This window comes from Diceros bicornis, chromosome 8, assembly GCF_020826845.1.
Source record: "Diceros bicornis minor isolate mBicDic1 chromosome 8, mDicBic1.mat.cur, whole genome shotgun sequence".
In the NCBI taxonomy this organism is placed as follows: Eukaryota; Metazoa; Chordata; class Mammalia; order Perissodactyla; family Rhinocerotidae; genus Diceros; species Diceros bicornis.
In genome coordinates this window covers 67,596,375-67,618,187 of record NC_080747.1, presented here as the reverse complement: position 1 = coordinate 67,618,187, position 21,813 = coordinate 67,596,375, and the positions used below count along the sequence as shown (strand labels likewise).

The window sequence follows — 21,813 nt, the reverse complement described above, 5'->3', positions numbered from 1 at the left end:
TCTTGACTGCCTGCTGGAAGCCAAAGTGAATTCTCTCTGGAGGAATATAGCATCAGTCAGAGCCTCAAATGATCTCCTTAATTTTTCATAAACAGTGTCTGGCATTTAGTCAGAAATCATCAGGTATACCAGGCAACCAGACCAAATTATTCAAAACCAAGAGATGTAACAGGTAGTGGAGTTATCAGACTCAGATTTTTAAAATAACTGAGATTAAAATATTTAGGATATTTATTTAAGAAAATGAAGAATTTCACCAGAGAACAGGAAACTATAAAAAGGAATCAAATGAATATTTTCAAACTAAAAACTTAAAACTGAGATTAAGAATTCAGTAGATGAGTTTATCAGCAAATTAGATACAGATAAAGAAAAGATTGGACATTTTTTGGGAAACAGGATGGAGAGACTTTCTCATCAGCAGACCCACACTTAAGAAAATCCTAAAGTGAGTTTTTTTAGGCAAAAGGAAAATGATCCCAACTGGAAGCACAGAGATGTAGGACATTCAGAAAGGGTAAATTTGTTAGTATATCTAAATGAATGTCTTATGGAGTTTAAATTATACGTAGAATTAAAATACTTAACAATAGCACAAAGATGGGGCAAGAGTAGATGGTATTAGTGTTCTATGGTTCTCTCATTGTCTGAGTGATGTGAAAGTACGAATTTAAATCCTACATTGTAATTGTAATCTCTAAGGTAACCACTAAAAGAATAGTAATTTAATGTATAAAGAACAAGCTAATACAGGGGAGAAATGAAATAATAAAATATTTAACCCGAAAGAAGAAAAAAGAGGAGAGAAAAAGGAGCAGAAGAGAATGAGTGTTTCATATAGGAAATAGTACAATGGTAGGTTTAAATCTGAATATTTAGTTAACTATGTTAGATGTAAACAGACAATAGCGATAAAAAATGCAGTCAGATCAGGGTCGGCCCCGTGGCTTAGCGGTTAAGTGTGTGCGCTCCGATGCTGGTGGCCCGGGTTCGGATCCTGGGCGCGCACGGACGCACTGCTTCTCCAGCCATGCCGAGGCCGTGTCCCACATACAGCAACTAGAAGAATGTGCGACTATGACATACAACTATCTACTGGGGCTTTGGGGGAAAAATAAATAAATAAATAAAATTAAAAAAATATATACAGTCAGATCTGATTTTTTTTAAAAGACCCAATTGTATACAGCTTGTAAGAGTTGTAGTTTGAAGTTTAGGATACAGAAAGGTTGAAAGTAATGAGTTGGAAAAAGATACACTGTGCAAATTTAACTAAAGCAGCCCCTGTGCTTGGTCCATGCTTTAGCTAGCTCATAATGTGGCTGCTAGATTTAGATCACATCATCTTACCATTTTTAAAAGCATTGTCCTCCATGCGTATTAAGTACCAATAAACTTAACTATTATGTTTGGGGCACTTTGTTTCTTAAGATAGTTTTTTTTTTTCCATCTTGAGCTGCTCTAGCAAGGACTGTGTCTCTTGCACCAGGCGATCTCCTTTGACTCTTTCTTGTAGAGTTTCCAAACAAAATGACATTTTTCTTTTTTTTTCTGAGCTTTTATGAAAATGTTCAAATTCTTTAGAATTATTCTTTCATAAATTACTATCCACATAATGAATATAGATTTCTTCCATCATGTCAGTTGTCTTTTAGCATGAGGGCTTCTGAATGAATAGGTGGGGATGTAATTCTTTATAAAATAATACCATAGAACTAGTTAGAGAATCTTTGCTTTGAATGATAGTCTGTTGTACATTGATTAAACATGAATTGCAGGCACCTTAAAAGACTTTTGTTCCATTCTACCTCTGATGTTTTATTTAGCTTTTTGAGAAGTCACATTGCTTTTTGTAGGACTGAAGGAAAGGATTAAAAACGATTAAAATGATTATATTGACTCAGATCTGAATTACCCCAAACTAGTTTCTCTAGACAACCAAAATTGGGGTAATTTGGAATGAATTTGGCCTCCTACCCAAATGTTAGTGGGTACGTTTGTATCTGTGGAGTATATACGCCTTTCAGAATTGACTAGACTTACTGAGGGTATAGGATGAGCTTTTCTTTTCTTTTTAAAGATGGGCTTTTCTTTTGGGTTTCTTTCTTCTTTAGAACATGTGAAAATGAAATTTATCATAGTTAATTTGGTGGATAGCAAGAAAACCAAATATCTGCATATTCTTTTCTCTATGTTGAATGTGAGGCTTAATTCTGGGAGTTTAAAGTATTCTTTTTCGTATAAATTTTACCTGATATTACCAAAACTGTGTAAGTTCTTTGATTTAAGTAATAATTTCTTCATAGCAAGTCATCTGACCTGGACTATCAAGGAAGTTAACTGCTAGAGATGGAAGGTAGAACTCATTAATTTTGGTTTTACTCCTGTATTCATTACTGTTCTTTTCATTTTTCTTTGAACAGGTTGTTCCTTTCAACAGTTTTTGATGAAATACAGGAACATGCTTTTTTACTTGAGCAATTGTCATACGTTAAAAGGAGTAGGAAAGTTAAATCCCAGATTAATGATAGCCGTGTTGTATTGTTTAATAGGCAGTGAAATCGGCTGTGCAGACTATCACTGTTGGAGGCGTGAGCACATCACAATTTAAGACAATTATTCCTCTGGCAACTGCTCCCAATGTCCAGCAGATTCAAGTGCCTGGAAGCAAGTTTCATTATGTCCGACTTGTTACTGCCACAACAGCCAGTAGCTCAACCCAGCCCGTTAGTCAGAATCCCAGTACAAACACTCAGCCTCTTCAGCAAGGTTAGTAACCATTTTTTAAAAACAGTAATCAATGCTTTGAACATTATTAAAGAACATTGGTCCTTTTCTTGCTGAAATCCTGATTAAGTATGGCATTTCAGCTGAGAGTTTGAATCAGCAGCTGTTGCAGAAGGCAGTGAAATAGAATTATAGTTGTATAAACTATAGTATTTCATTCTGCTGGAACTTGGTACACAGGTGATACTATAATACCACATAATCCTAATTATTCATCAGTTTGTGAGTAGCCATTTTATTGCTGGTTTAAAAACTTACTATTTATGCCAGTGGGATAGATTTAGATGGAACTAAATTATCTTATTTTCTTAACTGTGAAGCCTCTTGATAGGGTTTGGGTCAGTGGAAATGACCAGGGGGCAAGGTATAAATCATAAGTAAGATCTTTATATCACTTTCATCCTTTACTTATTTTGAATCTGTAATTGCTAATAAAAAGCAATTAAAATGTTCTGTCATTTTGCTCAGTTGTACTTCTCCTAGAGGTGTTCCTGTGTGTGGTCCCTCCGTTGTCTGTGTTTAACGTTCCCACCACCTGATACACAGACACAGACTCACACGCATAACCTTCTCCATATTTATATACTTGTTGAGAAATTGAGTGATACGAAAGGATCAGGACAGTTTATAGTTTAGGGCCTGATTTTTTTCCTTGGAAGACTGCTGCATATTCCATCCATATCAAAAAGCAGTTGATGGCAAGTGAGTGATTTATTGTTCACTGGATGTATATAGAAGAAGTAAAGACCGCTTGTTGATGCTTTTGTTTTTATTAAGGGATCAGGGGGTTGGAGCTCTCTATTGCTGATAGCTAGTTCACCAAGGGAAAACTGTGAAAGAAAAAACCTACTTATTTTTTAAATTATTGATGGGAGGAAATGGAGGATGCATGAGGGAAACAGTATTTAGTGTGTATTCTATTAAAATTAGACATAACAAGTAATTGTGTCTTCTAGTCCCTCTTTAAACTGATTTTGGAAGAAAATCTCTTATTATACTGTTCTTAATGGGAAGAAAAATGAAACTTGCATATTGCTGACTAAGAGAGTCAAGATTTATATTCTTGATTCTTAGGGTACTAGGAGAAGTGCTACAAGTCCAATTTACTTAGATATAATAATCTAAAGCAGTCATTAGATAAAGTTGGTTATATTTTATGTGTGTGTTTGTATGTATACAATATCCTGAATATCCATTTCCAGTGTAATGTTAACACTAATTTACTCATTATCAAGGATAAGTCTTTGGTATAAGTAGGAAAAGGAGTGGAAGATCCAGGAAAAGTGGAGAAGAGGGTTGGACATTTCATAATTCTAGTGTATGTACTGCTGCCTTGTTTTCCAACTTGATGTCTGTCTTTCTGCCTCTCTCTACTCTCTAGTGGCCTCTTGGAAATCCCTCAGCCCCCCATCTGCTTCCCTGTGTCTTCCTTTTTTGCTGTCCACTCTCAACTTTCCCTCTCTGTTCTGCCCTCTGTCCCTCTAGCTCCTTCACTTCTCTCTCTGTGTGTACCTCTTTCTTCCCACCCACTCACATCCGCATACCACACATGTGATTTCCCTTATATCTACTCATATTTTTCTCTTTTTGTCTTTCTCTCCTATCCCACAATAGATCTGGGTATATATAATATATATTATTTCACAGGAATAACAAGTTAAATTTATAATTTTTGTTTAGAGATACACTAAATAATTGCTCTAGTTCATCAAATGTATTAATGTGTCTTTCTAAGGGCTTAATTTCCTTTGAGGGATTTATTTATGCCAGAGGGAATTGGGCTCATCTTGTACATTTTCCCGCCAAAGCCATACAAAAACCAGTGTTCAAAGGCTCCACCATGTTAATTGCTGGCTGGGTGGCAGGCAGCACAGTAGAAAGACGCAGAAGAGTGCTTGGTTAACCTCTTTAGAATATAATCTCCTGCCATCTTGGTGAGGGAGGAAATCAGTTTAAGAAATTAAAAAGTATCAAACACTTGCAGGTATGGTTTCTGAAGTTTGGAAGAAGGCTGTTCTAAAAGGACTGTTCAGAATTCCTGTTAAAGACTAAAAAATAAAAGATTATGCCAGCTTCAATGAAAACTGCAGTAGTATTAATGTGAGACCATGCTGCAAAGTTGAGGAGGAGGAGAAATACAGACTGTTGATTTAGTTATATAACATCAATATGACCCCCTAGTGTTCTGTTTTCTGACCACTTCATTTTATATTTTCTTCATTCCTCGGGTTTTCGTTAAAACCCAGCATGGAGATGCCAAACTAATGTAAACCTAGAGTTCCCAAGTTTTCTATCTGTGTTTGTGTGTGTTACACACATGAGGACACTTACTTTTTCTTTATTATCCAAATAAGAATCATCCAAGTCTCCCATTTGATGTGACTGAGGGCAAGCCACATGCTCCTTCCCCGTTATTTCACAGACCAGGAAGTTCTTACATTCCTCTGGTTGTCGCCCTCGCTTCAGATCTCCGCTCTATGTGCTCATGGAATGATGACCAGCGTCTGTCCAAGGAGCAAGTGGTGTAGGGAGTCCACTCTTCTATGTCCCAAGCATGAATTCAGGCTTTTAACTCCTTTTAATTCCTTTGGTGTTCCTGAGACCAGTCTACAGTAGTTATTATAACTCTACTAGAGCTAAAATAACTGAGGAGAATCAGAAAGGATAACAGTTTCAAACTGGGTATCAGATGTCACTTCCTATAATTCATGGTCATGCTCTTTTTGTATAGTAACTTTATTGAGATATAATTCATATCTACCATAAAAGTTACCCTTTTAAACATACATTTAGTGGTTTTTAGTATATTCAGAGAGATGCAGTCATCACCACTAATCATACACTGCCTGGAGGTCTCCCACCTTCCCCGCCACCGCCTCCCTAGTTTGTCACCTGCTACAGGGGTCTGCTCCCTTTGAGATCAGAGTTCTTTCTCTCGTGTTCTTTCACGACTCTCAACTTTTTCTCTTCAGCCATCAGCCCTCTCATCCCCACCAAAAATAAAAAATCTGTTAATATTAACAGCCTTTCTATTCTTTTCCTTTTATTGTTCAGAGCAGTTTAGATCCCATTTTCTCACTTGTCTCTTTCATACCAGACTCTAGGCTTTTTGCGTAAATGAAACCTGAAGGGATGTCCTTTCAGTCTTCTTAAATCCTTTTTTAGACTGGAAATGGTAGTAGGCAGTATTAAAAATTGTTTTTGGTCCAAATATGTCAGTGTAATGTCAGCCTCGCTCCTGAATTTCATCATAGCATTTCTGCATGTCAGGTTTCATCTTCCCTTCAAATCAGCTCGTCCTTGAATTTTTAGTTCTAATAGTTGTCATTTTCCTGGTCACTTGAAAGCTTCATGATGACTTACTTTTGCTTCCTTTATACCTACAATTCCTGCTATTCAGCTGGTTGATAGTTCATGTTCTTTTCACCTCTACCATGCCTCTCAATTGCTCTCTCCTTTCCATTCCCTATGCTGTCACCCCAGATTAGACCCTCATTTTTTACACTGTTCTAACTTTTCCTTATTTCTTGCAATCCATTCTGTTTTACACACTGCTGCTAAATACAATTTCTTTTTGTGCTATTCCAATAATATTTTTGTACTTCAGAAATGTCTCATTGGCTGCTGAATTAAAAGTATAGATTAAAAATACAGATTTCTATCCTAACATTCAAGGACTTCAACAAAATGGCCACAATCTGGGGCTGGCCCTGTGGCCTAGTAGTTAAGTTTGGCACGCTCAATTTCCGTGGCCTGGGTTCGGTTCCCGGGCATGGACCTACACCACTCATCAGTGGCCGTGCTGTGGCAGCAACCCACAAACAAAATAGAGAAATATTGGCATTGATGTTAACTCAGGGCGAATCATCCTCAGAAAAAAAAAAAAAAAAAGGCCACAATCTGCCTTTTTGCCTTTCCTTGCCTACTTTAACATTGGCTTCCAGCCAAACTGGTCTGTTCACCGGCTTTTGTGAAATGCTTTGCTGCTTCCTAGCATCAAGCCTCCACCTCTCATGCTTCTTGCTCTGCATGGAATGTCCTCCTCCAGTCTGTGTGCCCTCTCTGCAGCCTGTCCATTGATCAGGACCCGTCTCAGACACTGTGTCCTCCGTGCATTCTTTCTGTATTCCCATCCTTTGCCAATCAGTTGTGTGTTCTGTCTCCTTTGGACTCCTATAGCACTTTCTCTTGTTTAACAGTATTTATGTTATTTGTGTACTTGTCTAATCTGCTATACTTGAAAATAATCTCTTTGAGCATGTGTCTTGTACTTTAGTTTCCCTGGAACATGGTCCACAATGCCATTTAGTATATAGTAATAAGGGTTGTAATAGTAACAACACTCATAACAATAAAGGCAACTAACATTTATCAAGCACTTACTATTTCTTGGGCACTGTTCTAATAAATATTCATGAATTAATATATTTAATCCTCATACCCAATAAGGGAGATACTATCCCCATATTGCAGATGAGGATACAGGCAAAGAGAGTTGAAGTAGTTAGAAAGGAGCGGAATTGGGCTCTCCACCCCCAGGGTCTTATGGTTTAAGAGCCAGCCTGTGTTCTCCACCTTCATGCTACGCTGCCTTATAGTAGGTACTCTGAATAATGAATTATACAAGAATGATATTTTCTCTGGTTTGAATACAGACACAGCAATTAGAAATAGTGTGGAACAGCATCGTTACTCAAGCTTCCGAAGGGCAGTTTTTAAATTAATTTTTCATTTTCCTGGTAGATGGGTTAAGGAATTTTAAAAGGTAACTATCCAGATTAAAGATCGCTCCAAATAGGAAACAAATGGAATTCTTTAAGCTCTTTCATGAGGCTATCTTGAGAGAACTAGGTATCTTAAATGTTTTAAATACTATTTTCTGTAAATAAATTGTCCTTTTCTCTCCTCTTTTTAAAAAAGCAAAACCAGTGGTGGTTAATACCACTCCAGTGCGGATGTCAGTTCCCCTTGTCTCAGCGCAGGCTGTCAAACAAGTAAGTATCATGTGACTTCTTTTCTTAGTCTCTCCCAAACAGAATTTACTTTTAAAATTGAAAGTTAAGGGGCCTGCCCAGTGGCGCAAGCACTTAAGCGTGCATGCTCCACTGCGGCGGCCCGGGGGTTCGCAGGTTCGGGTCCCAGGCGCGCACTGATGCACCACTTGTCAAGCCATGCTGTGGCGGCATCCCATATAAAGTAGAGGAAGATGGGCATGGATATTAGCCCAGGGCCACTCTTCCTCAGCAAAAAAGAAGAGGATTGGCAATGGATGTTAGCTCAGGGCTAATCTTCGTCACCAAAAAAAAAAAGATTTAAGTACAAGAGATTTATACTGAATTGAGAAGCTGTAAATTTACTTTTGTAATCATTGATATACTTCTTTTCTTTTTAGGTTGTTCCAAAACCGATCAATCCAACTTCACAAATAGTTACTACCAGCCAGCCACAGCAGCGGCTCATCATGCCGGCCACACCACTACCACAGATCCAGCCAAACCTCACGAACCTGCCGCCAGGCACCGTGCTGGCACCAGCTCCGGGAACAGGGAATGTGGGTTACGCAGTGCTTCCAGCTCAGTACGTTACTCAGGTAGGAGGAAAAAATTGTCATTGCATTTCAAAAAGGAAAATTGGGTCTAAGATGTCTAGTGCTATCACATCCTGAAACTACTCAGAAACATCTAACTGAGTATTAAAATGGCTCTTCCCAAAATCTTGAAATGTTAACAAAAACTTCTGAATTTATTTTTACCTACCTTTAGCATTTAGAAATATACAGCACAAGTCGAATGTACAGATCAGACAATTTGGAGCTAAGAGCAGTTTGATGAGAGGCAAGATCTTGTCAATATAAGAGAAAATAAGTTGAAGTTAAAGTCAGCAGAGTCCAGATGAATTTAGAAAGGACTGTGACTATTAATAAAGCTCTTCCTCACGTATGAATATGATGCCACTGATTTTTTCTTGGAAAATACACAGCAGGATGCATTTCTAGATGATGTTGTCTTTAATGATCTGTCTAGACACTCTCATCTGGTCATCTTTAGAATCAAAGCCATGTGTTATCCAGTTGGCTGGCTTGGGTTAGGAGCACTCCTTCTAGAAAGCAGATAGAAGTTTTCTTTTTCATATAAGAGTCAAGGAATTTAGCACCATGTTCTAAGCTGTTGAATTGATCTACAGTCATGCGCCGCATAACAACATTTAGTCAATAACAGACCACATACATGATGGTGGTCCCATAAGATTAGTACCATATGGCCTAGGTGTGTAATAGGCTCTACCATCTAGGTTTGTGGGAGTACACTCCATGATGTTTGCATAATGACAAAATCACTTAATGACACATTTCTCAGAACGTGTCGCTGTCATTAAAGGATGCATGACTGTACTCAGATTATAAGAGAGAGAAACAGAAAGTTATCTGTGTACTTTAATGAAATGTACTTTGGAGTACGTTATATGGCTACTGATTTAAAAATTAATGTTTAGGTATTTTTATCATTAGCATCTCTTATGTTTAGAAATCAGTGTAAAATAGAAACTTAATTATTGTGCATGTAACTTGTCATTCTCTGTATAATTTGTGATGAATGATCAATATAGTGCCTATTTTATTTACAAGTAGCCACGTTGCATTTTTCTAGCCAGTACAGGTTATTACAGTACCTTTCAGGGCATTCATCTAGAATTTCCTAATACTGATATACTTACTCCTCTATGAAAAAAATTTTTATATATGTACTATGTAGACTTTAAAATGTTCACATTGTTTTCACCTCTACTATTAGTTTGGGTCTTTAGAAGAACTCTTTGGGGTCGTGTGTTTGTATGAAATTCTCTATTCTTTGTATTTTTTTTTTTTTTTGGTGAGGAGGAATTACCCAGAGCTAACATCAGTTGCCAGTTTTCCTCTTTTTTTTGCTTGAGGAAGATCAGCCCTGAGCTAACATCTGTGCCAGTCTTCCTCTATTTTGTATGTGGGATGCCTCCACAGTATGGCTGATGAATGGAGTAGGTCCGCACCCGGGATCTGAACCTGCGAACCTGGGCCACCAAGCTGGAGTGCGAGGAATTTGAACCACTTGGCCAAGGGGCCAGCCCTGAAATTCTCCAGTCTATTTTCACTATTTTCGTAGATGAATTTGTGCTTCTTACTGAGCATTATATATGAGAGTATTGTCTGTTTTTCTAAATATAGTCTAAAATTACCTTTTTTTTACATGTAGCTACAGCAGTCTTCATATGTGTCTATAGCAAGCAACTCTAACTTTACCGGAACACCTGGTATCCAGACCCAGGCAAGGCTTCCATTCAATGGGTGAGTATTTTGAAAATATGTAAGTTAGGTTGTTGGATCAGGTTAAATGCAGTATCAAACATGTATATTTCAAAATACATTTATTTGATTTTTTTCCCTCAAAGCCACGTGAGCATGCCTCTGCGGTACTTTTTATTTTGAAATACTTTAAACAGAAAAGTTACAGGAATAGTCAGAGAAACACCCAAGTATCTTTTACTTGGATTAACCAATTCTGCCACATGAGTTTTATTATTCTCACTCTCTGTCTCTTCTCTGTCTCATCCTAATTGTATTTTTAAAATGATATTAACTAGTTTTTAAATTATTATGTTAGGTCCTTGCTTTTTTTATTTGTCTGTTTTTTAATCTGTTAACTGCTGCCCTTGCAGTATTGGTTTAGAAGCAGTGTTTAGTTAATTACATGGAACCAGTCTACCCCTCCCCCTCCCAAATTCCCACCCCACACACCCTTGTTTCTCACTACCTTTTATAATTGAATCCTAAAAGTTTTGAGGAGATTTCACCTCTAGTTCTTTCAGGAGGAAGAGTATTTTCTGTGGATTGTTATTTAGAAGCTGTTGATAACTTCTTTTTTTTTTCTTGAATCCATTTCTTGGCTCTCTATGTCTCTTTTCACATTATGGCTTTCTTTAGAACTTAATGTAAATGGAACAACATAGCAAACTTTTATTAGAGATGGATACATTTGTTAAAGCTTTATTTTAGGAGGAATTTACAGATTGGAGACTTTTCTAATTTTAAATAGTTACCTTTAATTGATTAAAATGTATGTCTTTTTTTTGTGTCTGTATAGCATAATCCCATCCGAGTCTGCCAGTCGGCCCAGAAAGCCCTGTAATTGTACAAAATCACTGTGCTTGAAATTGTAAGTCTTTTTGCTATTGTTTTCTCATTTGGTATAACTGAAAGTGCTTTAAAAATAAATGGAGTTAACTAAAAATTCTTAACAGACCAATTTCATAAGTCTAAGTAATTTAAATATGTAAGTGAATGTTCAAGTACATATGACAATGTAAAAAATACTCTTTCATTCAAAAAGAAATAATTTTTGAGTCTTTACCATACCTGAGGAGCTGGAGTTAGGGACACAGCAGCATGAGACAGACACAGTCTCTGTCCTGAAAAATAATAAATTTGATCTTATTTATGACCTTTATATTTTGTCTCCTAAATGAAGTGATACTCTGAGTAGTTTTAAAAATTGTTGGATGATTAATTTGCCTATTAATACCAAACTAAGAGATTTGACATGAAACAGTTAAATGAAAAGCATTGGTCTTATGGGGTTTAGAATCCAAAGAAGCATGACAGTAGTTCACGTGAGCAGGTTTCACTATAGAATATGGCCCATGTTTTTCCTTTCTCATAATTTTGAGAAAACTTGCTTTGGGGGCACATAAAATCACATAGCTCTTGTGTTGACAGTTGTTACTACTGGAACTAAGTTTCTAAACCAGAATTCTAGGAGCTGGTGACTTTAATTTTGAGCTGTGGGGGCCGGCTCCATGGCTTAGCAGTTAAGTGTGCGTGCTCCGCTACTGGCGACCTGGGTTCGGATCCCAGGCGGGCACCGACGCACCGCTTGTCCTGCAATGCTGAGGCCGCGTCCCACATACAGCAACTAGAAGGATGTGCAACTATGACATACAACTATCTACTGGGGCTTTGGGGAAAAAAAGGAGGAGAATTGGCAATAGATGTTAGCTCAGAGCCGGTCTTCCTCAGCAAAAAGAGGAGGATTGGCATGGATGTTAGCTCAGGGCTGATCTTCCTCACAAAAAAATAAAAAATAAAAAAATAAAATTTTGAGCTGTAAGTGGTTGACAGTCAATATATATGGTTATCTCTATAACTAGGTGGCTCTGAGTACATCTCTAAAATGCTTTACTGCATATATAATGCTATTAAACCAGATAAATTCTAATTTTGTTTAACAATGACCTTTTTATATGACTTACACTGGTTTTTATATTCCAGATATTGTGATTGCTTTGCAAATGGTGAATTTTGCAACAACTGCAATTGTACTAATTGTTACAATAATTTGGAACATGAAAATGAAAGGCAAAAAGCAATAAAGGTGATTATTTTTTATTTCATTTAGCTGACAGAAATTTCCAACTTCACCTGTTTTTTGGATGTCAGTTGTTTACAAAGAAAATTAATTCCCTTTGCAGTGTTTAATCTCCTGTGATTTAATTCCAGCTGATATTTGATCTGTTTTGATAGGCATGCCTCGACAGAAATCCAGAAGCTTTTAAGCCTAAAATAGGGAAAGGAAAGGAGGGAGAATCAGATCGACGTCACAGCAAAGGATGTAATTGCAAACGATCAGGATGTCTTAAAAACTATTGTGAATGCTATGAGGTGAGATGCTGGCTGGGGAAAATAATGTAATCATCTTTTGAAAATAACTTTAGAAAGGGCATACTATAAAAATTTACCTGAGAATTGGGGAATTACTTTGCTATTGGAGTTTAAAAATACGCACAGTTGGCCCAAGGGCCCTCACTTGGGAATCCCAAGCAGGGCTTCAGAGGAACAGTACCTTGGTTTTGTCATGACAGCTTGGGGTCTCATTAGCTGATTACCAGTTCATAACTTCTTGGTCATTATACCTGGAACTGTGCAAATCAGAGTACCAGTTTATTGATTTTTCAATAAAAGTAATAACATCAAAGTGGATTAGAAACTCTACAGCTGTGATTCTCAACTGAGGGGCAGCCCTACCCACTCTCTCCCCCACGAGCTTTTTGGAAATATACGTATGGATACAAAATAGCCTCCATTCCAGGGTGCCATCCTGAAAGTAAAGATTTATCTTGCTGAAAATGCCAATAGTGCCCTGTTGAAGAACACTGCTCTGTGGGAAACTAAATTGTGTTAAGAAGTTTGCTTTGTGAGCATAAAAATAGGAAAGAAGGAATATAGAATATTGCTGGATGAGGTTATTGGTCATTGTGAGGTGGTTGCATCCGTTTTTACCATTTCACCATCCGACTTGATGGTGTTTTTATTTATGGATCAGGCATGCTTTCTGGAGAATGTAGTTGAAGCTCTGCTTTGACAGATGCCATGTAAATCTTCCCTTCTTGCTTCAGACCAAGTACTATATAGTTTATTATTTTTACTTTCAAACCTTAAATATAACAATCTAGTCCTGCCTGAGATTAACTCTAGATTATTGTAATTGATTTCTCTGTGCGCCTGAAACTCTTTACAATCTTTTGGGTTGAGTCATTCCTACAGTTGGCTCTTCTCATCTGTTATGTTTCATTCTTTCAAATTTCATAATCAGAGGGAGACCTTATTTTTAGTTTTGGCAGAAGGCCTAGCCTTGCACTTGGTAAAGTAATACCACCGAGGACTACACTCTCCCTGGGCAGGTTTGCTCTGCTCCAGGAGCATGTGCCTGCAGTTTAGTGACCCCTCCATACAAATATGTCATGGTAAAGGCTTTGTGTATTCTCTGTGTAATGAATTCTTCATTTACATATTTCAGAGGTCAAATACACCTCTCAAGAAGTAAAGTAACATCTTGTTATTCCTAAAGTCAATATTGAGTGAAAATTGCATATAATCAAGAGTATTTTTGAAAGTCTCTTAAATAGTGTCTCAGAGTTCAACAAGTCAGTTTTTCATCCAGTGTTGGAAAAGTTGCACTCTTGTTTGAAGACTTGATGAAATAGGTGACTTCTGTTCATAAAGCCTATCATATAAAAATTGTCATGAATATGTAAAAATGTAAGCTATAAAACCAAGTCCACAAAAAAGAGAAAGTGGAAATTGATGTAAAGTTGGGTCAGAAGAGCAAAGAAACCCTTTCATGCATATGGCATTGAACAGTTAATACATGCTAGGCATATGAAATTCAAACATACATGAACTTAGAATTTAATTGAACTGGTTAACAAATCTGTGAATTAATAGAAGTAGAAAAGGCAGTGGACTGGTTGAAATATGTTAGAAGAGAGAATGCTGCCCTATGTATTATAATAAAATCCTTGACATTCAGGACATACACAATGTCTAATAACTAATTTCTCATTCTAAAAGACCAAGAAATGGAAAAACTTGGAATACACTAAACTATGACTAGCAGTGGCCATTTGGCTCACCATGAATTAGCTGTGGTGGTGTCTGAGTTTGCTTTGAATTCTTGGTGCATTGAATTGGATTGGCTTTTTTTGGTCTGTCTGCACCTGGATAACACATTCCTGTGCTTTCACATGTCTTTCAGGGTTGTTGATTGGATGAGTGACTGTTCATGTTATTTAAATGGTTGTGCCTTTTTTTTGTGACCTTTTTTTCTTCTCTTTTTTTTTTGGCCACAGGGGAAGTTGACTTAGCAAAGCTAAATGGATGCCTTGTCATTTGTCCCTCCTGAGTTAGACATTATTAGTTAGATATTATTATACCTTTCTTATGGTTCTTAAAACTCAATCCAAATTACCATTATTGGTATGTCTTTTTCTCCCTTGAGGTCAGGGATTTTATCTCTGCATCATTAAATAATTATTGTGTTGCTTTTTTTTTTTTTTTTAAACAGTTTGGCAGTTTCTTTTTTTTTTTTTTTTTAATTTTTATTTATTTATTTTTTTTCCCCAAAGCCCCAGTAGATAGTTGTATGTCATAGCTGCACATCCTTCTAGTTGCTGTATATGGGACACGGCCTCAGCATGGCCGGAGAAGCGGTGTGTTGGTGTGCGCCTGGGATCCGAACCCGGGCCGCCAGCAGCGGAGCGCGCGCACTCAACCGCTAAGCCACGGGGCTGGCCCTAAGTGTTGCTTTAGTTAGATTCCCAGACTGGCTCATAGTAACCCAATTAATGCAAAACGTATATCCATTTTTTTCCCTTGGTAAATGGAATTTATTCGTGTCTTGTAAGAAAGGAGCTGGGTAAATGTGTTCATAATATGACCCGTTTATCTCGTTAGGTGCTGTAGAGAGAAAGGACGGTGGGTTTGTTTATTTAAATTGACATGGGTTCACTAAAGAAAATGCAGCCAAGAAAAGATACTCAGACTTATTAGGAGTCTGGGAAATGTAAATTAAAGAACAGTGAGATCTCACTTTCTCTCTTTCCCCCAATCAGATTGGTAAATATTGAATGAGCTATAATAAACATCATTGGGGGGAATGTGGGAAAGGCTTCCTTTATATGTTGCTGATGAGATGTGACGTGTTACAGCCTTTTGAAAAAACAATCTGGCCACATCTATTAAAATTAAAATGCACGTACCCTTTGGCCATTGAGCCCAATTCTAGAAATCTAGCTCATAGAAATAAAAGCATAATATATACAAAAATCTGTTTGTGTGTTGTTTGTGGTACTCAAGAACTGGAAACAAACTAAATGCCCATCAGTAGGGGAGTGAATGCCCAAATAACAAGGATTAATACCCAGCCATTAAATAGAATGAATTCAGCCTATGCCAGATGACTTGGAGGGAGAGATTCCATGAGGCATCGTGCAAGAAAAGGAAGATGGAGAAAGTGGGTATATGATTTTGTAAAACAAACAAGGAAAGACTTCTGTATTTGTGAGTTAATATATGTGTATGTATATAAGGTCTATGTTTTTCATAAACATACATATATTTTACATATTTTGACATGAAAGGAGACACTGGTTTAATATAGACTGTCGAAGGGTTTGGGGAATCTGGAGAGGGGATTCAGGAAGGGAGGTATTCATAATAAAAATAGCATCTGTGAAACCCCTTTAATGTGTGTGTGTTTGTGTAAGCGGGAGGTCACCAATATGTTAATGGTGATTTGGTTGAGGTGGTTGGATTCTGGATGACCCTTATTTTTTTACTATTGTAATGTATCATTCATATTCTTTATAAAAAAAACATGGTATTCATATCAGGAGGAGAATCTGTAGTGGGGGAAAAATTGACACAAGGGCTCAAACACAAACATTGCAGAACCCCTCTTAGACTTAAGACTACCTGACCTATTCACGTGTGTAGTTAGCCCATTTAGTGTTTGTTGGCATATGTTTCCATTTTATCTTATGTCAGTTGACTAGTTAATTCTATTATGTTAATTTGATCATGGAGTCTACTTACAGTAATGTTTTTTGGTTTTGATTTGGAAGCTTTTCTTTTGTAAATCTTTTAGGCAAAAATAATGTGTTCCTCGATATGCAAATGTATTGGCTGTAAGAATTTTGAAGAAAGCCCAGAAAGAAAGACATTGATGCACTTGGCAGATGCAGCCGAAGTAAGGGTACAGCAACAGACAGCAGCGAAGACTAAGTTATCCTCTCAAATTTCGGACTTGCTTACCAGGCCAACACCAGCTTTGAATAGCGGAGGAGGAAAGTAAGTCAATATTTTAATCTCTGTTTATAGTATGACATGAATGTACATTTTTTTTAAAGTTTCTTGTTTTGGGCAAAATTGAGTTCATACTTTTGGTTGTTGCAAACCTGACTTTTGCATTTTCTTTCTATCTTTAGTTACTTGTAAAGGATTTTAAAGGTAACAGAAAAACCGCTGTCAGATCTGTTGTACAGTTCTAAATTGCACGTAATGCTTTAGTTCACTGTGCTTAATTTAATTGGATTTCTCCCTGCTAAAATGAGGTAATTATGTAATTTGACAAACTCCTAAGAAAAAAACCAAATTTTTTCTACCTCTTACTGGTAGTGTCATTATTCATATTTTTGCACATTCTTACCTTCTCTTGCCTTTTCCGTGCCCTTGAACACTTTGCCATCCTATTGGAGCACCTGTCACACACTGTGTTAGTGTAGCTTCTCATTACACTAGGCTGCTGAGCTCTGGAGTGGGAAAGTTGGGGCTTTCAAGTGAGGCCGACCTGAGTTTAAATACTGTCTGTGCTCGGGCCGGCCCCATGGCTTAGCGGTTGGGTGCACATGCTCCACTACCGGCGGCTCGGGTTCAGATCCCGGGTGTGCACCGACGCATCCCTTCTCTGGCCATGGTGAGGCCGCGTCCCACATGCAGCAGCTGGAGGGATGTGCAGCTGTGACATGCAACTATCTACTGGGGCTTTGGGGAAAAAAAGGAGGAGGATTGGCAATAGATGTTAGCTCAGAGCCGGTCTTCCTCAGCAAAAAGAGGAGGATTAGCATGGATGTTAGCTCAGGGCTGATCTTCCTCACACACACACAAAAAATACTGTCTGTGCTCTGCAGTAGTTTGTGAATTTGACAAGCTCTTCATCTCTGAGCCTTGGTTTTCTTATTCTTCAAATCACCTTACTTACCAGGAGGCCGTGAGGAGTGAAGCATCTCTCCCCCAGCATTTGGCAGGGCCCAATGCAGCATAGCTTCCTGACTTGGATTTGTATTAGACGTTAGAGGTTAATTTGAGGAATTATTAAATGGAATGAGCCTTGCAAATGGCATATTATTTAAAATGCCTAAGTTTGAAATAAGATCCAGTGCTTATAAAAATGCTTTTGTACAAAAATTTCACTTATTAGTTCTAAAGAACTCTTATAACTGGAATATAATGAGTAAATGGTTCTTGACTGAATAAAGTGGAAATGGGCAGACACCTTCATGAGCGTTATAACAAGGGATCCTTTTTGGTCATCTGCTTTCAATAATCCTTTAGATGATTAAATCTACTCTCCCTGTGGAGATTAAAGATACAGTAGAATATTTACAATTAATATTTCAACTTGGGAAAATGTTCATGATGTTATGAAGTATAAAAGAACAGAAAATTATACACTATAATCAAAACTATGTAAAAAAACTATTAAAAAAGTTATACTAGCATGTTAATAAGCTTTTGTCTTTGAGTGGCAAAAATTTGAATTTTTTCCCTTTACTTTTCTATAGCTTCCAAATACAGTATCACTAATTATACAATATTACTGTAATATTAACATTATTGTAATTATAATATGATTTTTTAATTATTTATTTTATAATTTTATTTATTTATTTATTTTTCCCCCAAAACCCCAGTAGATAGTGGTATGTCATAGTTGCACATCCTTCTAGTTGCTGTATGTGGGACGTGGCCTCAGCATGGCCGGAGAAGTGGTGCGTCGGTGTGTGCCTGGGATCCGAACCCGGGCAGCCAGCAGCGGAGCACGCGCACTTAACCGCTAAGCCACGGGGCCGGCCCTGATTTTTTAAAGTGCTTTTGTTTATTTGAAAGATTTTTATACAACTGTATAGCAACCTAAATCAATTACCCTCTCTTGTCATAGTGGGCTTTAATTGCAGACTTCATGTATTTTATCTTGCAGTTTCCTTCTGTCAGTGACTGCTTAGTAACAGGTTGTTGAGTTAGTGGTTAGATTAGGTTGCCTGATTTTGTCTCTTGACAACTTTAAGATTTAACTTGGCTACAATAGCAAGCCTCAGGATGGAGTGCTCTAATTTAATACTCAATTCTTAAGGTCTTTATGAATGAATGAACAAAACTCCATGTAAACAACAGTGTTGGGTTTCCCCATTGTTTTGTTTTGTTTGTTGCAATGGAATACAAAATTTTGGGGTGCTTTTTTGTTTTTTACAAACAATATGTGGGACTATGGGAAAGTGCTTTATTTTCAGTGTTGTCCAGGAGACAGTGCTCTCAATTCTCAATATTCTTTCATTCATTCATTCAGCAAATATTCATCGAGTGTCTTATGTGTCCAGCACTGTTCTAGGCAGTAAAGAAATAGCAGTATAAATGAAGCAAAGACTGCACTCATGGAGCATACCTTCATGAATTGGGAGGACTTTTGTTATAGAAATACTCAGTCAGTATGTAGAATTACATCTTCTAGTTAACCAGATAACCTTGTCTAGGTAATAAGACATATATTTTATTTAAAATGTTATGTTTTCTGGACAATATTTTAAAAATATGCTCAATAATAAAACAGGTCTAACTTTTTAAAGCTCTTTAGGATTGCTTGTGCTCACTGCACAAATTGTGATGCTCAGTGTGCTGGTGAATCATGAAAATGTCAGCAGAGATTTCCAGATGAAAAAATGTCGCTCACTTTTGTTGTCATTCAACACCATCATCATCTCTCTCTCTTTCAAAAATCCTTTCAGATTGCCATTTACATTTGTAACTAAGGAAGTAGCAGAAGCCACGTGTAATTGCCTTCTTGCCCAGGCAGAGCAGGCAGACAAGAAGGGGAAATCAAAGGCAGCGGCTGAACGGATGATACTTGAGGAATTCGGACGATGTTTGATGAGCGTCATCAACTCTGCAGGAAAAGCAAAAAGTGACCCTTGTGCCATGAATTGCTAACTCCTGCACAAAAGACTGATAAATGGAACTGTACAGAAGATTGAAGGTGCAGGGACACTTTATTTTCTGGAAGATAGTTTAACAATTATTGTATTGTTAATTCAGTCCTGTGAGACCTGAGATTATATTGAAAAAAAAAGAAATTTTAAATGAGGAAGTTAGTACATTTTAAATCTTAGTTAAATCTGCTTATGCCCCTTCTAAATTGAATTTTTCTTTATTGTATTATATATGTTTTTAATTTGCTTGGGTTTCTTAACAATTAGATGTTCTATCCTTCTGATTCTATTGACAAAGAACATTTATAAATTACTATAATTTATAATGTATGGCGTTGTATGACTTTGTTCCAGTAGAAAAAGCCAAAGAAGCATTGGTATTACCCAGTCATTCTTTGGTGTTAGACCTAGAATATAAGCAGATAGAATGTCTACATAAACAAATTCTTATGAAACATATTCAAATGACATGTTGTTTAGAAAAGTACTGTCTTCTTAAGAGAAGTCAACTTTCTAGGGAAGATTCTGGTATAATATCCTATTGTCACTTTGGGAATGTCAGAAGGGGAAGTAATCCGTAGGCACACTTTTAAAATAAAAACGTTGTTTTTTAAAAAAACATATAAAGTGTTACAGGACAGTAAATAATTCTCAAAGGATGGGCAATGTATTTCCATAATGAGTGACTAAGAAATGCCCTGGGATGTTTCCATTTTCTTTCAAGGAGGTGGTATGTATTTGAAATGATAATAAATTTTCAAAGTGATTACTGGGTACTATTAAAATGAAAGGTGCATATGAATAGAAGTAAACATATTATTATTATGTAGCGATAATATAGAACCTTACATAATTATCAGGTGTAAAATTTGGCTTGGATAGAGAATAAAGAATATTGAAGCTCTAAGAGATGAATTTAGGGAAGGGTTTTTCATCTTACAAACAGTTCTCTTTATACACTTTTGAACTAAAAGGTTTCAAACCAATATATGACTTTTACTCGATTTACTGAAATGGGCCTCCTAACAAAGCTTTCAAAATTGTAGTGGGATTTCTGTTTATAAGGGAAGCTTAATATGGCATTATTTTTAGCCAGTGATTTGGTAAGCTGAATATAATTACTAAAATGACCTAAATCACTTTCAGTAATTCAAAATTCAAAGCTTTATGAATTTAAGAGCCTTGTTATAATAGGACTCTGGATTTTATGACAAGAAAAAACCATGTTGGAATTGAGGCATTTTGTTAGGTATCTTAATCCTCAGTAATTATTAGTATATGATTATTACATTTCCTCCGAGGAATCTATAGTTGTATGTATTAAGTGTGTATATATGTTCATATGAACACGTAAGATATAGGCAATAGAAATTAAGTAATCCAAAAGATTCCGTTATTCATTAGAGTATCTTTTGAAATTTGGATTTATAAAATTATAGTGCAGTAACTTTAAATGTAGATAGTGCAAACATTCTTAGCACCTCAATCTAGTATGTTTAATTAAAATTTGTATAAATGTAAATTAGTGTAAGAGGATAAAATAATATCTAATCACGTTATTTTTCAAAAGATTACAGTACCTTTTTGGTCTAAATCTAAACTTTGTTCATTTTGTAAATATTCTGTGTTTAATTCTAATTGCACCTTTGTGATGTGTATTTATATACAGTGTGCAGAAAATGTTTGTGAAATTTGGATCACAATTGTAGATTATGTATGATGGCATTGCTTGAGAACGTTTTGCTTGTAAAAATTTGAAGGTGCAATCAAATGCTACTAGTTTTTCTGATTTTCAAGAAGCTATCTAAAGTATTAAGCTTTTTCCTTCCTGTGTAGTACTTACTAAACAACTTTTTGTATTTAGGCATTTGCATCAAATTGCTGAACAAGATTAATATCCACATTAATTCAACAATTTTAAAAGACTATTTGGGGAGGGTTGGGTATATAATTTTTTAGCTCTATTTACATCCCAAAGTAGAAAGATTAAATTTATATTTACTAGAGCTATTCAAAGAATACACTTTTCTATATTGTAAAAACAGGACAGCAAAGTAAATCATACAGAAAATAAACATTTATACTATTCTGTAAAAAAAAAAGGTTTTGCATTTTTTTCTTTAATAACACCACTTTTAACCATTTAACATGGAAGAAACCTTTTAAAATATTTGATTTTAAGTAAATTTGACATTAGTTCTGAAAGTACACAACTAAAAAATAAATCTAGCATTTTTCCCAATTATTAACATATTGCTTTGAAACGGAAATATGTCTTCTCTTTTTTCCACTGCTTCTTTTAAGGGCAGAAACTCAATCTATTCTTTCTTTTAATGTTTGATGTTCTTATGGTGAGCATCTTTCTTAGTTTCCTTTTCTCTCAACTAAAAGCAACCTGCAGGTCTTATCTCTGGACTGTCTAGGAACAGAACCTTAATGTGACAGGTAATAAAAGCA

At 36.4% G+C, this 21,813-nt stretch overlaps 1 protein-coding gene across 6 annotated transcripts in view; it reads left to right on the top strand.

The window, feature by feature from the left end:
* Window positions 1-21,550, top strand: part of LIN54 (lin-54 DREAM MuvB core complex component) — an 87,437-nt gene extending 65,887 nt beyond the window's left edge. For 4 of the 6 annotated variants that reach the window (XM_058547389.1, XM_058547392.1, XM_058547390.1 and 1 more), the window contains 9 exons: window positions 2,553-2,769; window positions 7,708-7,781; window positions 8,180-8,377; window positions 10,017-10,108; window positions 10,905-10,976; window positions 12,089-12,191; window positions 12,341-12,478; window positions 16,242-16,444; window positions 19,156-21,549. In XM_058547389.1, the coding sequence (XP_058403372.1) occupies window positions 2,553-2,769; window positions 7,708-7,781; window positions 8,180-8,377; window positions 10,017-10,108; window positions 10,905-10,976; window positions 12,089-12,191; window positions 12,341-12,478; window positions 16,242-16,444; window positions 19,156-19,357 (1,299 nt within the window). In that variant the 3' untranslated portion in view covers window positions 19,358-21,549. Of the gene's footprint in view, window positions 1-2,552; window positions 2,770-7,707; window positions 7,782-8,179; window positions 8,378-10,016; window positions 10,109-10,904; window positions 10,977-12,088; window positions 12,192-12,340; window positions 12,479-16,241; window positions 16,445-19,155 lie in introns of all 6 variants that reach the window. The other 2 variants (XM_058547393.1, XM_058547394.1) reach the window with 1 other exon arrangement.
* Window positions 21,551-21,813: the final 263 nt, after the last annotated feature.